The following is a 16,832-nucleotide window of genomic DNA, read 5'->3' on the forward strand; positions in this document are numbered from 1 at the left end:
TATTATCAAGTGATAGCGCGTCACAAAACAATAAGTCGCACATCGTGACTTTATGTGAGGACTGAACACACAGATAAAGCGTAGGTCAACAGAGTCAATCTTTAGTATTGTAATTCATATTTTTTGAAAGATCAATCATCTTCAACACATTTCTAAAGTTTCTAAAGGTCTTGCCCTCTTGACTTTGCATTACATACAAGCACACAACACTGTTCAGCTGGGCTCCACAAGCCTTGTATCTCAGCCTCTTGCTTAAATAAAGGTCCTTATTACCTTCGGGAGCAGAGATTTAAAAAAATGTTTAAGATATCACATTTGATGCATATGTGTAGGTAATTTATATCTCAAAACATCCCAGCCATCCTGCCATGTAAAATTTTTGCAATAAAGCCTAAAATATATGGGGATATCACTGTTTATCTCATTAAACTATAACTTTAGACAGTTTAGTTTGAAAACATTTTTATTATAACTATTGTTCACATTTTGTATATTTAACAATACCTAACATCGATTATACTGGTTCAAATTTTTACATTGGTTGTTTCTATCCCTATCTCGCATTTTTAAACTATTTTGAAGCACTAATGCTGGGTTTTTGTTTCATCTGCAAAAATGGTAAATTATGCCTTTAAATGAGGTAGTAAAGTTACTGATGAAGTGGGCTCACAGCTGTTTTAAAGAACACAGAAGAATCTATGCATAGGATCAGTTGTGACTAATAAAGGCCAATAACATGGATGTAAAGCACCTACCTGGTAAACTGAGTGGGAAACACATGGGTTCAAAAAGAATAACAGAAATACATACAAGCAGATGTAGATACACAGAGTGATACAGACATGGGTGATTTATCCCTAACTTACCTGGGGGGGGGGGGCATAATGGCCCCCCCCCCCCCTCAACACTTTGCACGACATCTCCGCAACGCGAGAACGCATCCACATGGCGATTCATGACAATTTACCTTGAAGCCTTGCGCAACTTTTAAGACCAAATTTGCGACATCCGGGTACGGGGTTTCGAAGTTACGCAACATTATGTAAGTGTATGTCAGACTGAAAATTGCTCAAAAACGTGATTTTGTGTACAAACCAATGCAAATCAGGTTTCTATCTGAAATTTGTAATTGTATCAATAAAAAACAAAAAGTAAAAAAAACAAAGAAATACATAAGAAATTATAAAAACAATAAAATACAGAAGAAATTAAAATTGATACCAATTTTTTTTTTAACCTAAATTACATCAGAATTCACCAAAGAGCCCTCAAGCAAAAAATTTTGAAGTTTGGGGGCTTTATTTAATGATTTCCAGCCAAATTCTAATTGTATGCATAAATTAACATAATTAATTCATGTAAAATAAAATAAAGCGATTTATTGAAATCTAACAACACAGCCCTATAGATTGCATCATGAGTGACGTGTGTGCCAATTTTTGTAACGAACGCGCAAATCGCGGCTGAGATCATAAGGGGGGGGGGGGGGGGGGCATCATGCCCCCCCCCAGCACTTTAAGCTCACAAAATAGCCCAGGTAAGTTAGGGTTGAGGCAGATAACAAAGAAGTTTAGAGACAGAAAACTCTGAAATATGCATAGGGCCTACACATAGAGGAAGTGTAAAAGTTACTGTTGAATAAAGCTGATTAATAACAGGGGAGTGACAAGTTATTGATACCTATAGATACATTGTAAATAAGGGCTTTTCAATTTCATATCCAGAACATAGACTGCAACGTAGGGACCTCATTTGAAGAAATTGTGCATGCCCCAGGTTCTCTGGCACATTCAGTGCCAGAATCGAGTCTAGAACATTTGCATGAAAGATTTCCCAGCCTCCTTGATTCATGGATGGATGATTCATCTGGTGCTAAAATTAGGTTGGCTGGGGCGAAGAGCATGGAGTTCATGATGGTCACATCGTGAAAATGCCTAGGCCTACTGAAAATTTAAATGTGTTTTAACCACATGGACGAAATGAGTGGGCTGTGACTATTTTTGCTGCCACTAGAGAATGAGAACGGTTTTGTGTGTTGTAACACTGCAATTTGCTTTTTCTTGTTGGAAATGAAATAAATGAAATAAAATGAATATGAAAGACCTGGTAGCATGGGTGGTCTGATTGAATTAGTCTTCCTTTGCTGTACATTGGGGTCAATTCGTAACCACATATAATGCCCATCATAATGCAGCCGCGTGTGTTTCAAAGTATGCACTCATCAGTAATGGTCGCCTCTAGTGGAGATTATTTCAATGCGTGTGTACTTACATACAGACAGTGATACAGCTGTACACAATTTGTTACGGATATTCTCAAACTATCCAAACCAGGTCAGCCTTCCCACTCTACGAATCACAATGTTCTTTAGACTTTAACAAAGACGTCTTAAAATCATAAGTCCGGGCTGATCGAATTGTCATCAAGCTTCACCCAGGGAACCCAGGCGTGGTCATGATATTTGGGATTACTCTCGGGATCAACATCCTTGTTGCGGGGCGGCACCGCTGTTCTTTGGTACTGCTCCAGCCTCGTGGTCATCAGCTCGACGAGTTCTGTTGAAGAGATGAAGACAGCGTGTGAGTTTCTTCATTGTAATGAGACACAAGGAACTTGAATTTTCAAACACACACAGCATGCATGTTATGAGAACTGTTGATATCCAACCTTCACTGGGTTTCCATTAAAGCTTGAATGTCATCTTTGCAACCCAGAAAGTCAGATCCCCTTCATAAACTGGTAATTATATTGTAGAGGTAGGCAATTCTGATCTTTCCTGAGAACAATAAAACTGGAAACTTCTTTACAATGGCGAAGGAACAATACTATAAATTTCCAGTGCACTTGTTCAGATCCCAAGAAAATTCCAATTGTTATTCTTGGTGCAAAAGGAAAGTACACTATTCTCAAGCGATATGGGTTAGTTTTCATTTCTGCTTTAACAAAACTCTTAGATGTATTATTGTGAGAGTTTGTACATGATATTGGGAGACATTATCTTGCAACCACGCAAAATTGTGATGTTTGCAAAAGTAATTGCACCTTAAGGTTAAGGTATTATTTACATAAACAGATAAAGTGAACAATCTCTAGCTGCTGAGATTTCAGAATATTCCTATATTTCATCCTAGAAATCTAACAAAGAATGTAAACTTGTGAATGACAAATAAACAACTGTACAGAACATGTTCCAATTGTTTAACTGTCACAATTGTATGTCTCTAGGAAATTCAATGCTTCTTTCGCGTAAGCCTGGAAAAGTTTTGAGAGAACCTTTTTTTTTTTTTAAAAATCACCTCAAATGAACTGCATGTACAGTGCATTTTGAAACACAAATTATATACTGTACATCAAGTAGATCACACTCTGCTATGAATGCCCTGCCACAAACAGCATGTGGCTCATCTGAAAGGAGATTCTTGTTTTTTAATAAACCTCATGAAAAATGTCAACTTCAAACTTGCATTGTACCAATGCCATGAATTTGATTTTCTTGTTCATCAATCTATATATGAATTTACTAGCACACAGTAGTTTTGTGATGGTGGAAAAAATACAGCAGTTCATTGTACAATTGAACTTAAAGCATATGAGCGGCTAGACAAAAGTTACTCTTAATCACCTTGATTCCATTCAGCAATGTTGTAAAATTCACACGGGTCCTCCCTGATATTGTACAGGCATGGCTGGTGCGCGGTGTAGTTACAATTCGTGGAGGCATTTTCCGGCCGCGAGGGACACGTCACCACAAAGGAGTTTGGAACCCGCTTGTTCTCTGTCTCCGAAGATTCCTCACCTGCATAAAACACAGGGAAACTAAAAATCATAAAAGGAAGAAAGAGCTCTTGAGTCTGCCTTTTTTACTTTACACATTTTCCTAATGTACACTTCATATTCCCAGTTTGCTCCTTCCTCTTGTCAGAGTTACACTGTCTTTTATGTCTGACTTATATGCAACACAACACCAACAGAAAGTCCCACACCCTCGATTTTACGTGATGACTCAAAATAAGAGAAATGAGTCTACCTTGTCAAATTTCAGTTTCTTATATTTTCTGAAAGAACAATCATTCTTCTATTTCAGCTTTTACAGAACACAATTTTTTGCAGAATAGTGTGATACAATTGTAGGCTGTCCTAAAGGCCTCCTTTCATTTCTTATAAACCCTTTACTCAGTTTTCATTATCAACACCAGTAAACTTCAATAGGATGGTGGTGCTGCTTTGAACTTTGGTACCTGATTACAGTCATTAACAGAATGTGTTATTATAGACTATGCACATTTTCAGCTTAGGTAATCCGATAATTCCTTCAATGTGGTTGCCACAGAGTTTTACATCCTGTTTTTTTTTGTTCCATTCATTGCACAGAGCACAGTTAGGTGAGATTAATCACTTGAATAGACCCTGAACTCCAGAACCTTTTTCTCAGTTAATGCTTTTCCAGAGTGTGTACTTTCTTTCTAGCTTAAAATATGCTCTTTTAGAATCTGCCCTAAGGTGTACATAAAATCCATGTCTGGTGACTTTTTGTTGGTTTTGTGATGCAGGGTCACATCCCTTTTCCACATATACATAAACATACTTTTCTTTGTTTGTTTGCATTTATTTGTACAATACGCACGCGTACATATATACGCATATATTTCTCCTGTCTGGATTTTTTATCGATCCACTCCTATAAATCCACTCCTATACATCTCTGTAAACTAGATTATAGGGCTTGTTACTTTACATTGTTGCTATTTCACTATTTTCCAAGTCTTTATCCTTCTATTGCTCCTTACCTTGTTTGATGTTGCCTCCCTATTTATCTTCATCCTTAACAGGTTGCCTCCTATTATCCATGGGATCATCACTGGCCCACCACTGCCTTTTGTCTGTTCACCCCTTGCTTTAATAATCCCCCTCCCTTATACCTGTTGGGCTCCTTGCCTTTGACTTCTAATCCACCCCTTTTGTTTTCTTTGTTCTGCATCCCTAGCTCTCGCCCTGACTGAGCTTGGTGTGCGTAGTCCTTATACACTTGTATGTGATTGCTTTCCCTACTTGTCTGTAATTTCGCCTCTGATAAAGATTCTGCTAGGATTGAAAGCTCAGCCCTTTTTTGACTCCATTTTTCACATGTACTCCATCGGATCACCAATATTGGATAAGCAATTTTCAGCAGCTTTTTTGCTACTCTTATATTTACTATGTGGCTTTAATAGCACTATGACGGCAGCACACAGGCACTTCGAGCAGTCTATGACTCATGTGCCGATTCACCAAACTTTTTTTGTTAGGTGATACACATACAGCAATTTGCTGCACAGGCACTTTCAAAAATGTTATTTCCTGGGGTGGTATTCTGAACATTCTGTTGTAACTTCTGTTGTTAGTCCATGAGTTACAACACCGCTAACACAGCTGTTCAGCAGTATTCTGAGAACTGTTCTAACAGTGTTATAAGTCATGAAAACTCTATAGAGATCAGTGGCTACTCCCACCACAGAGTACCCCTTCCCATCCCCCACCCTCTGAGTCTAACCTTGTGGTGGATACCAGCCTGAGTAGGCACCCCCATCAAAGTCTCCATAGTGCAGCTTGTAGTCACCGAGCCTGATGGCGGAGTAGTTGTAGTAGGGCTCGATGTTGTGAAGGATCTCATTCCTTGGAGATGGCACATCCCTGCAAGTTTTTTCAGAAGCAAATGACAACAAAACAGCCTCAAGTCACGAGACAGTACAATATTTATAATTTACTAGCATAATGAGCACCCACCCCCCCCCCCCCCCCCCACCCCTGGCCTTTTTATGGTTAAGTTGCATTTTCACATCCATTTCACAAAAACTAAGGGAAATTGGTCAGTCAAAACTTGATAGTGATTGAAGGAATAACTAAAACTCAACACTTTTCTTTGTTTGATTTTCCTTCCGAGAAAATGGCTTGATAACCACTAAGCAGCTTTAGTAGCTGGTCTGCCATGGTTTCCAGTTGGACATGAGGTGGACCACTTCATCGGAATATGCACACTGCTCTTTGTGATGAATGAAAGAAGCAGGATCTTTTATATGCATGGGTTGTGACTCTTACATACAAGACCCTCAATTAATGTCCTAGCTGAAGGGCAGAGTGTCTTACATGTACCTCTCAAAAGAGGGGGCGGTAAAATTACAGACAACATTGCTCAGTGAGACCCAGAAATTGAACCTGGGTCATGTAGACAGAGAGTTAGACCAACTTAGCCTAGTAACTGCTAAACAACATTAACAAGGGTAATAATCTGCCACGTTTCACCAAAAACTTACAGAGATATAGAATCCCAGACATCAAATCCATCCAAGTTTGTCAGATTCTTAGGCTCCCCTCCTGCCAACCTATACACCGTGGGCATCCAATCACACACATGCATCATGTGGTCACTGAATCGCCGTGGCGACGCAATCAGGGGGCTGTGGACGAAGGCGGTGCCCCTCACGCCCCCTTCCCAGAGGGTGTGCTTGCACCCCCTCAGGGGCCAGTTGCTGGCGTGGTTGCCGTCGTAGCCATTGGTGGGGCCGCCATTATCCGTGGTGAAGATGATCACCGAGTTTTCATAGAGACCACTTTCCCGCAGTGCCTGAGTGACATTTCCAACGGAGTCGTCAAGTGCTGACACCATAGCTTTGACAGTAAGGAAAACATACAGAGGCTTTTTATTACCATCATTATTATTAATTATTATTCTTTATTCAGCATTTGCAAGACAATAAGAGTAAATGATCAAACATTAACAAAATAAACGTAATACAAGGGTTCATTAAACTCTATGCAAGAGAAACACAAATTGCATGAATATGTTAGATTTTTGACAATAATAGTCTTTGACGGTCAGCACAGAGTCAAACTAATGCCTATGACCCATTGGCCTTGCAACCAAAGTACAGTATATGCCATATATTTTGCAGGGTCTTATTTTCACAATTTTCATGAGTTGGATGCTAATTTAAGAACACGTAAATACAGGTACATTTTGTATTTCAATTCTGATCCTGAAATAAATGCCACATGCATATGTGTACCTCAAGTCGTATTCATGAGAACATGAATGGACATTTGGTTTCTATAGATGTACGTCCCAATCACCCACCTGCATACAACTTCCTGCCACTATTTTTGATGTGGGGGAACCGCTGGATGTATTTGTGTGGCGCTTCCAAAAGATGATTTCCATAAACGCCAGCGTGGACCGCCTGGTGGGCTAAGTACAGGAACATGGGCTGCAAAAATAACAACACCAAATTAGCTGCTGCATTAGTCTTCCTGATTTGGCTCCACAGTATTGTGAGTGCAATAGAAGAATTAATCCTTTGACCGTTGAGGACGGACTGACTTTGCTACAACATGCATTTCCTGTAGACACATGCCCGAGTATACTCGGGACTCATCCTCAACGGGTTTAACTCTCTATGTGCCACGTTCGCACGTCCGACTCAGTCGACGGCGTGCCAACTTCACATATTCTGCTAGACAAACAAAGCTGCCAAAACCGATCGATAAATCGCTAATCCCGCGGTACAATCAAAGCGTTTCTCAAGCTTTTGTTCCTCTCACATACGGCTTGCATTCTATGTGGTGATTGACTATCAAGCGGTGTTCCCATCTAGATTTGCGTGTACATTCTAAGTTTCTGTCACTATTTTATGTGAAAAAGTCATGCTTTTACAGTAATGTAGCAACTGGTTATTCAAAAGAAAAATTGAAAATAAAATTGCCATACATGGTATATGGAAGCAAAGTTTGGCATTCCTCTTTAACTTTGCTCACTATTATGTCCAGCTTAACAGAAATTTGTAGAAGTTTTACAAATTGGAACAAGGAAAAGTAGAAATTACGCGGTGCGTAATATATGTCCCCGCCGGAAGTAGCATTTAGTAGCAAAATGTACAATATAGGTAAAAAGATGAAGGTCAAAGGTCAAAGAAGTCAAAGGTCAAAATTCTATGTAGAAGTTTTGCAGCCCTCACCTAGTGCCATCACATAAAGCAAACGGAATCGAAATTGGGTTAGAAATGGCGAAAGAGTAGCATTTGGTAGCAAAATGTACAATACAGGTCAAAAATCAAGGTCAAAGGTCAAAGAAGTCAAAGGTCAAAATTCTGTGTAGAAGTTTTGAAGCCCTCACCTAGTGCCATCACTTAAAGCAAACGGAATTGAAATCGGGTTACAAATGGCGAAGGAGTAGCATTTTGTAGCAAAATGTACAATATAGGTCAAAGGTCAAAGAAGTCAAAGGTCAAAATTCTGTGTAGAAGTTTTGAAGCCCTCACCTAGTGCCATCATATAAAGCAAACGGAATCAAAATCGGGTTAGAAATGGCGAAGGAGTAGCATTTTGTAGCAAAATGTACAATATAGGTCAAAGGTCAAGGTCAAAGGTCACAACTGAAATTCTGTATAGAAGTTTCAAAGCTCCCATGTAGTGCTATCATATAAAGCAAACAGAATCAAAATCGGGTTAGAAATGGCGAAGGAGTAGCATTTTGAACATTTTGATCACACACGGACGCACACACGGACGGACACAAGGACGGACGGACGGACACACGGACGGACGGACACACGGACACACACATGTACGGAGCCCGTTTCATAGTCCCCTCCTCGAACTCGTTCGGCGGGGACAAAAAGAGAATTCTTTCTCAAAGCATGAATACCTTCGTGTCTCAGAATAATGTGGCTCACAGGGGTTTCCACCATGGCAAATACAGAGCTAATAGCATGCTTTGATTGCTTCTAGGCTTGTGTCCTGGTATCCTTAGATATTGGCACATAAGTCTTGGAAAATAAATACGGATTACTAAATCCTCCTAATCCCTATTGTATTACCATGGCTTGTTGGGGAATGGCACTTTGCTATACCTGAGTGGGCTTTTGGTGGGATTATAAAAGTGAATACTGATGAAACCCTGGTCTCAGCAAGTGCATTGGCACTTAATGAATTAACAGTGTATGTGTTATTATCACATTTCATGGTAATTCTGACATACATCTTGACAAAGGTCAGGGGAATCTAAAGCCATGGCCATACTGGCAAAATTTTGTGAAGTACAAGTTCTCAAAGTTATGCTAGAGTGATTGAAAAGTTTCTGAAAACTTTTCACAAAACTTCTGGTGAAACTTCAAACTAAAACTACAGAATATTCTCCTTCCCATGCAACCCCACCCCCTCCTCATACAGAGGAAACTTTTGGACCTCCAAAGCAACTTTAACCTTTCAAAGTTTTCACTCATGTCAGTCATTTCATTGTCTGATGAGATGTAATATTGTTACATTTCTCTCTGTTTCTTCTATTCTCTTGGCAAATCCCACAAAACACTACTTCATAAATTACCAAGAAACATCACTTAAATCAGGAATACCAGTTATTTTTTTCTTACCTCTGAAGAATTGTGTGATTTAATGATGTCCTGTGCCTCAGATGTAAAGATCTCAGTTGAATACTGTCCAAAGGCTGCCCTGTACAGCTTTCCGTTTTTATGCAGGTCATAGCCAGCTTGATTGTTCTGCAAGAGTGTCAAAAAGTGAAAGAATGCAATCAGATTTATCATCTTTTTTCCCACACTTTACGGTGACACAATTATGAAACACATTCAACCATAGTAACCCACTAGTACTATTAAACAAGTCTTTGTTTTTTAATAGTTGGTTGCGTCATATTTCACACTCTCATAAATGAACTAGGCCTAATAGTTTCATCGTTTACTTTAAATAGCTTTGTGTTGAATGTTTCCTTTCATATCACTGCATTTACTTTTGAAGGGTACACATTTGTATGTTTTTAATTGCAATCTAAGTGCTTTTGGCAATGTTTTTGTCTAGTGATATTGATTGAATTTGGATTTTTTACGAAATGTGAACAATAGATTTAATGCACTTCATACATTTCACTTGGAGACACGCTTTCTCTCTGAAGATTGATATATTCTGTAAGTTGCCATGACATTCAAATGTCATTAGAGACGGTTGAATAGCCGGAAATTTAGAACTCATTTCATGTAGCTTCTCTCAAACCAGCACATGAGATATAAGATGTGACCTCTGTTAAAGGGGATGGCAAGTAACTGATCAGTGGGAATCAGTGGGAATGCTGAGGGATGATTGTTCCAGTCCTTGTGGGATTCATTTAAGAGTACATTATATATCTATTCTTGTGTGAAAATTATTTGCTTCAGAATGGTCTCATATTCACGTAATGTGCAGTTTAATGTTTCCAGGTAAGCGTTCCTGGTCAGTGACGGGGCATTAATCTGCACATTACTTGAATATGAGACCGTTCTGAAGCAAATGATTTTCACACAACAGTAGATATATAATGTACTCTTAAATGAATCCCACAAGGATTGGAACAATCATCCCTCAGCATTCCCACTGATTCCCACTGATCGGTTACTAGCCATCCCCTTTAACCTTCATGACTTTCAACCTTTGTCATCATGACCTAAAACAGAGGTGGCAACAAAACATTTTCAAAAAAAAATAAAGTTTACCTCTGCATAGTAGAACACTCAGTAATATCTACTGGGTCTATCATTCACTATTAAAGATTCCTACAGCCATTCTCAGACAGTAGTATGAAATAATCACGATCAACCATCAGATAGATGCCCTGCTTTTATACTCATAATGTGAGATCAAAAAAACAACAACAGATGGTACTATTTGAAGTAATTATGCATTGCCAAAAGAAACAACATTTCTGCAATTTGAAGATGTATCCTTTTTTTCTTACTTTCATTTCAATCAATCATTACTTTAATAGTATTTTGTAGGCAGTTTACAAACACAGAAATGGCAGTGCAATATTTTAATATCTTGGTACTTAATCTTCCTCAATAAGTGAATTCCCAGATACAAAGCTAAATTCAGATATGCCAGGCTTAATGAAGACCAGAAGACAATTTCTACATCAAAATTGTATTCTGACTCAACAGGTTACTATCATTTCACTTTCATTAGTTTTTCTTCCTCAACCCAGTGGACGTGATCCACACTCACCTTATGGTCTTCATGTGTGAAGTAGTCCCCTCTGCCATTGTAGTAGCCAAAGAATGTGTCGAAGCCTCGGCGAGTTGGAATGTACTGCTCGGCAAAATACCCAAGGTGCCACTAAATGAAGTAATCACAGAGGATTGAATTCAGCCATTGAGTACACAGAGAAGGCAAGCTACGCTCACAAACTTACACCTGCATCAAGCCTAACTGAAACAGATCCACATTCTGTATACATATGACAGTCAAGTCAACAGAGGGGCATAGAAAACTGCAATATTTTTAATATATGAACATGAGATGCCAGAATAAAAAAGAGGCATACTGGTACAATGTACTTCTGGCTGCATACCATGCTTTATTAGAATCCAGAAATTACCACTTAATCATGTTGGATTAATAGGACACATACAATACCTTGGCTGGGTTTACAAATAAACAGTGAAAGTTTCACATGCTATCAAAACAGACTTCTGATACAGATTTCCAGAGGTATTCACTGGAGAGATAACCACATTTTTATCTGGCTATTCCATGACTGAAGAATAAAAAGCGATAATGATATTCTGAACTGAGTTTGTCTATTCACCCTAATAATTTGCAGAAAGATATTTTTAGTAGAAGATGACAATCACTTTTACCTTCAAAAGCATCAGGACTACTTAATTTTTTCAATGCCATCACCACCATAGCAGTAAATGTCAATAATTATGTACCGATGGCAGACCATTATACACCTAATACACATATCCTGGAATAAAAATGCAACCATAAGTACATCCCTCGATGATGATTAACATAAAGTGTTCTCCCTCCATTCCAGGCCTCACCTTGCCAATGGCATGCGTCCTATAGCCCAGGGATTTCAGGTGGTCGGCCATCGTAGTTTCATTCAGCCCAAGTCCGTAGGGTTCCCCAGCACCGATGGTGTCATGCTGAAGTCCTGGACATGACAGAAAATGTTTTAGGGGATGTGAATGGGGGTGAAGTCATCCATGTATCCACACTAGCAAGCCAATCAGAGTTCCAGTTTACGCACGAGCAGAAAAAGGTCATTTGTACGAGCAGGCATGTGGGTTTTAATTCATGTTAACCTACATACATGTATGAATGAGGCTTGCTAGTACATCCGTATGACAGCAAACCTGGTATTCATGCAATCAATGTGAAACTAAGAAATAGATATTTCTCCAAATGTGCTTGATAGATCATTCTGGTTAGATACCTGGTCTACACTTTGTATACAAGTTAATTCCTTTTCTTTTTCTGTGAGCATGAATTCCCTGAATTGCACATCAGGCAAGCTTAAATGCATTATATCACTTTGAAATGAGTGAAGTGCCTATAACCAACTGAGAAAACACTACTTAAGGTCATTTGTACCAGAGTACACATGAGCTAAATTTTTTAATCATCAGCACCATTATACCGTGTTGTTTTTGTATTTGTCTTTTGTTTTCTTTTTCTATTTTGCTTTGTTTTTGTTTGAGGGGAGGGAGAGGGGTTTCAGAACTTGTGAGTGATAAGCTACAGAATAAGTGGTTGTTCCAGAAACTGTCACCTACAACACAAGGTAGATGCAAATCAACCTCAAAATATAGCATGTACCGGAAATTTCCTCACGATAATTACATGTGTCTTAATGACTATCTGGCCAGTACCTGAAAAAAAAAGAAAAGCCCTCACACAGTGGAACACTGAACCAAACAACAAAAGTAAATGATATGCAACACTAAATCTAACCACAGTCAACCCCAAAATATTCTCCAGAATATATTACCCATGGGGAATTGTGTCACGCTCCTTTTTGCCTCCAACTCCTCCTGCTTCCCCACCCAAAACAAAACAAACAAAAAAAGACAGAGGGTTTGGAAACGTAAAAAAAACAACAACCAACAACAAAACGATTTGAAATAGCCAATATCCTTTGTGACTGCAAATGATGATTCTGAGGATTGCATGTATTTGGCTGTTGGGCTATCTTCACTGCAGGCAGCATCATGTTTTTGTCAAAGTGGCATTTTTTAGCTCTAATTCCCGTAGTCAAAAGTGAGTTTTAACCCGTCTCCTTGCTGCAAATCTACGCTCCCCTACAAAGGGGAATACAGTCATTCTTACCGAGGTGAATGGGATGTCTGCCCGTCATGATAGCCCCTCTGGATGGGGTGCAGATTGGGGAGACGTAGTAGTTGGTGAGGGTGACCCCCTCCTGGGCCAAGCTGTCGATGTTTGGGGTGGGGATTTCAGTGGAGCCATGGAGACTTACATCAGCCCAGCCCTGAAGGACAGAGAAAAATGAACAAACAAACAAATGACAGTCTGTCCACTGTTCAATGATTTATTAGTCATCAGATGAATTAAAACTTAAAGCAAGGTTCTAGATCTCTGCCGGCTTTGGCATCACCCTTGACATCCCTCCTGTGAGCCGCTGGAGTTTTTTGGCTAGGATTTCATCAGAACTCATCAGAACTTAGAAATTTTAGCATTTGGGGGCACAGATGACCTTACAGATGTTTTAATACTGGAAGGAGAGCATATCAGAGAGAGAGAGAGAGAGAGAGAGAGAGAAAGAGAGAGAGATATTCCCTGTCTTTTAAAACATAATAAGAGGGACTATAGTACAGAACTTTCTCTAATTTCATTCTAAGTGGAATGCTGTCAAATCAAATGGAAAGATATTGATCTGGCTAGGCCTTGTTATCTAAGCATTCTGACTCCAGAAAACACAGCTCAGCCTGTAGCAAAATTACAACACTGCAGGATCGCAATTATTCTTATACAAAGCAAGCCACACTTTTGTTTACCAGTACCTATTAAACTTTGCCACCTTTTGTATTAATTGTAACCGTACAACATAATACATTGTTTGGTTGCTTTTTCTGATTACATTTACGCTGTAATCATGAAATTCAACCCAGGTAGAGTATGCTAGTACTACTAGTAGACTAATAGTACTACACAGACACAAAGACACATGTATACAGAACTTTCAAGTACAAAGATGTACAAAAGCAAAGACAGATAGATCCACGCAGATATACATGCACAACTTTATATCAACACACTCACACACATATTCCTGAAGATATCTTTTCCCACCCACCCCTGCTCTTCAAATGTGCACTTGTACTTTGTACTACTAAGCTGTCTAAGAGGCATTAGATGAAAACACAGACCAGTGAATAAAATTAGCCTTAGGCCATGCTTCTGAATGTGGTGCTTTGGCGATATACATTGAGATTTTTTTTATATACTATGTATATGTTTTCATGCCCCATATCATGTTAAAGCAAAAAAACAAAACAAAACAAACAAAAACAAACAAAAACAAAAACAAAAAAGAAAAAACAAATAAGAAATCAGGACCGAACAAACAAATGGGACTTGACTTCTTACCAGATCGTCTGCGACGATGAAGATTATGTGGGGCTGTGTCTGGTCCTTACTCTGGTGGTGATGACGCCATGCTCCATTCGCCCACACAGGCCCAGAAGCTGTTGCCATGGTAACTGTGGCCAGGAGGGTCATGAACCACGTGTCCAATCTTTCGTGTGCCATTTTGCATTCAGACTTTTGCTACCAAGTGCGTCCAGTGAAGTGTGTCCTGCCTACCACTTGACCACTTGAAGCTGAAATCAGAATCATGACGAAAAGAAAAGTGACTCCACGAAGACAGTCAAAATTACAAATGACAAAACGATGATAAAGTAGACACACCTTACAGTGAAGGAGCCCGACCAGACGCCATGCGAAGCCCAGCAACTGGGCTGTGTAGAACTCTATAGTTAACACTAACCATCCATGCTAACAGTGCAGAAGAGAGCTCTAACAGTAGAGTAAGTAAAGTGGATAAATTTACCAAAAAAAATGTCAACAAACACACACATGTAAGGTGTAAATGGGATCAAATCATGAAATCAACATTTGTATTTTATAATCCAAAGCAAAGGTCAAACATACTGGACAATTAAACTACAGTTGCATTTCTTTTTCTTTTTTCTTTTCCCAATTTTACATATGTGACCCTGCACCTCAAAACAAACAAAAAAAGTCGCCAGACATGTATTTTTAGTTAAGGCCATATTCTGAAAGAGCAGACTTTAAGCTTTAAATGATGTATAACTCAAATCAAATGGACTTTAAGCTTTAAATGATGTATAACTCAAATCAAATGGACTCTCCTAACCAATCTAAATATTGGAAAGAAAGCACAAACTCAGGAAAAGTGTGAACTGAGAAAAGAGGCTAGAGTACAGTGTCTATTCAAGCACTTAATCGTTATCAAACTGTGCTGGCTGTGTGATGAATGGGACACAAAACAGGAAGTAAACCACCAGAGTAACAACAATGAAGGGATTATCAGATCAAACTGAAATTAAGCATGTCATAATTAACGCCAACTTTCAAAGCAGTAGCACTATCCTTTCAAAATCTAGAGTTGAAAGTGAAGAGTGTGTACAAGGTTTTTGAGAAATGGAAACGGGACTCTAAAGACACACCTACATGTGTAATCACACTATTCTACCAAAAATGTTCGAGATAAACTGCTAAAAAAACACACTTTCCCGCCCGTTTTATGATACCAAATTTTAGCATAATGTAAAAGAAGACCTGCTTTCAGAAAATATGAAAAAGTCAAGATCGGATAGGTTGACCATTTCACGTAATAAGTGACGTATTTTCAGTCCTCACTCAAAATCAGTGTGTGCGACTTTATGTTCGTTTTGTGGTGCACGGTCACATATCTGATATAGACTTGAGACCTAGTATTAACGACCACGTTTAGTAATTATCGGGTTAAGGTCGTTGTTCCTCTCTATACAGAGACTCCAACCCCAAGCACCTTCTGATCTGGAGATTCTCCTGCCCGAAACCCCTAACAAACGGGAGACTCCAAGTTGATGTGTGCGAAGCGCGAAGTTCCTAGGGTTTTAGATGTTCTCTGGTGCTATCTACATGATCTAAGGCTTATTTTTTCAACATACGATAGCAATAAGTAAGAAATCCTTTCCACCGCGAGACACAGAGCCAGGGCGGGAGAAATCAAATCTCAAACAGGAGAACGGGAGATTTTGCGAAAATGGGCTTTCGGCGGGAGATCTCCCGTCGAAAACGGGAGGGTTGGGGTCTCTGTCTCTATATCAGAAACTTCAGATTCTTCCAGACTCATCAATACATCATCTGCACACGCCACCAGGCAGCGAACAACGACGTCAACGCGGGAACGTCTTGTTTGGTGGCCAGTTTTTCACTGTTTTTCTTTTGGTAGTAACCGTAGGCCTAGACTTTAATCATGTTAATAAACTGTTCAAAGGGCCAAAGCAATCAGTACGGTCGGACTGTAGGAAATACCGACCGTACGCCCTACATGTAAAGTTTACGAGAAGCCACCGAAAAAATGCAGATTTATCGGTCTTGAGATGACACCTGTTGGGGTTGCCTGCGCCTATTAGTAGTCTACTGTACGCGGGGTCTTAATAGTTCCACAGACACAGTGACCACGCTTTGCCTGGCCCCCTCAGCCCCGCACCTACCTCCGACATGACTGATGTCGGGATGACAGGTCAGGAAGAGAATGGAAGAAAGCGGAAGCGTCAGTGTTTTGTAACAGTGCCAGTGCACTGATTATTCCGAACTTGGCTCTAGATCTTCAGTAAATAGACGTCTAAATCAACCATAAACTCTTTTATCTGAATGAGGCCATAAAATGATAATTACCTTGATCTGACCTCGTCTGGATGTGACTTCTTTTCAACGGCATGAGCGCGAGTCATGAGCTAGCTTCGAGATACCGTGCGTAGTAAGCTGTAGACTTGTCT

The 16,832-nt window shown here is 39.5% G+C and overlaps 1 protein-coding gene across 1 annotated transcript; it reads right to left on the bottom strand.

Annotated features, from left to right (window-relative positions):
* Window positions 1-1,665: 1,665 nt before the first annotated feature.
* On the bottom strand, window positions 1,666-16,769 carry LOC139739185 (arylsulfatase J-like). The gene is made up of 11 exons (XM_071649799.1): window positions 16,732-16,769; window positions 14,410-14,642; window positions 13,132-13,291; window positions 11,844-11,956; window positions 11,020-11,130; window positions 9,402-9,527; window positions 7,112-7,241; window positions 6,291-6,645; window positions 5,531-5,670; window positions 3,623-3,796; window positions 1,666-2,555 (listed from the first exon to the last, which is right to left on the bottom strand). The coding sequence occupies exons 2-11, from the start codon at window positions 14,569-14,571 to the stop codon at window positions 2,395-2,397; spliced, it is 1,632 nt and encodes a 543-aa protein (XP_071505900.1). The 5' UTR covers window positions 14,572-14,642; window positions 16,732-16,769; the 3' UTR covers window positions 1,666-2,394.
* Window positions 16,770-16,832: the final 63 nt, after the last annotated feature.

The sequence above is a fragment of the Diadema antillarum genome, unplaced genomic scaffold (assembly GCF_040938485.1).
Source record: "Diadema antillarum isolate AM-2024a unplaced genomic scaffold, OU_Dant_1.0 seq00000786_RagTag, whole genome shotgun sequence".
Classification (NCBI taxonomy): domain Eukaryota; kingdom Metazoa; phylum Echinodermata; class Echinoidea; order Diadematoida; family Diadematidae; genus Diadema; species Diadema antillarum.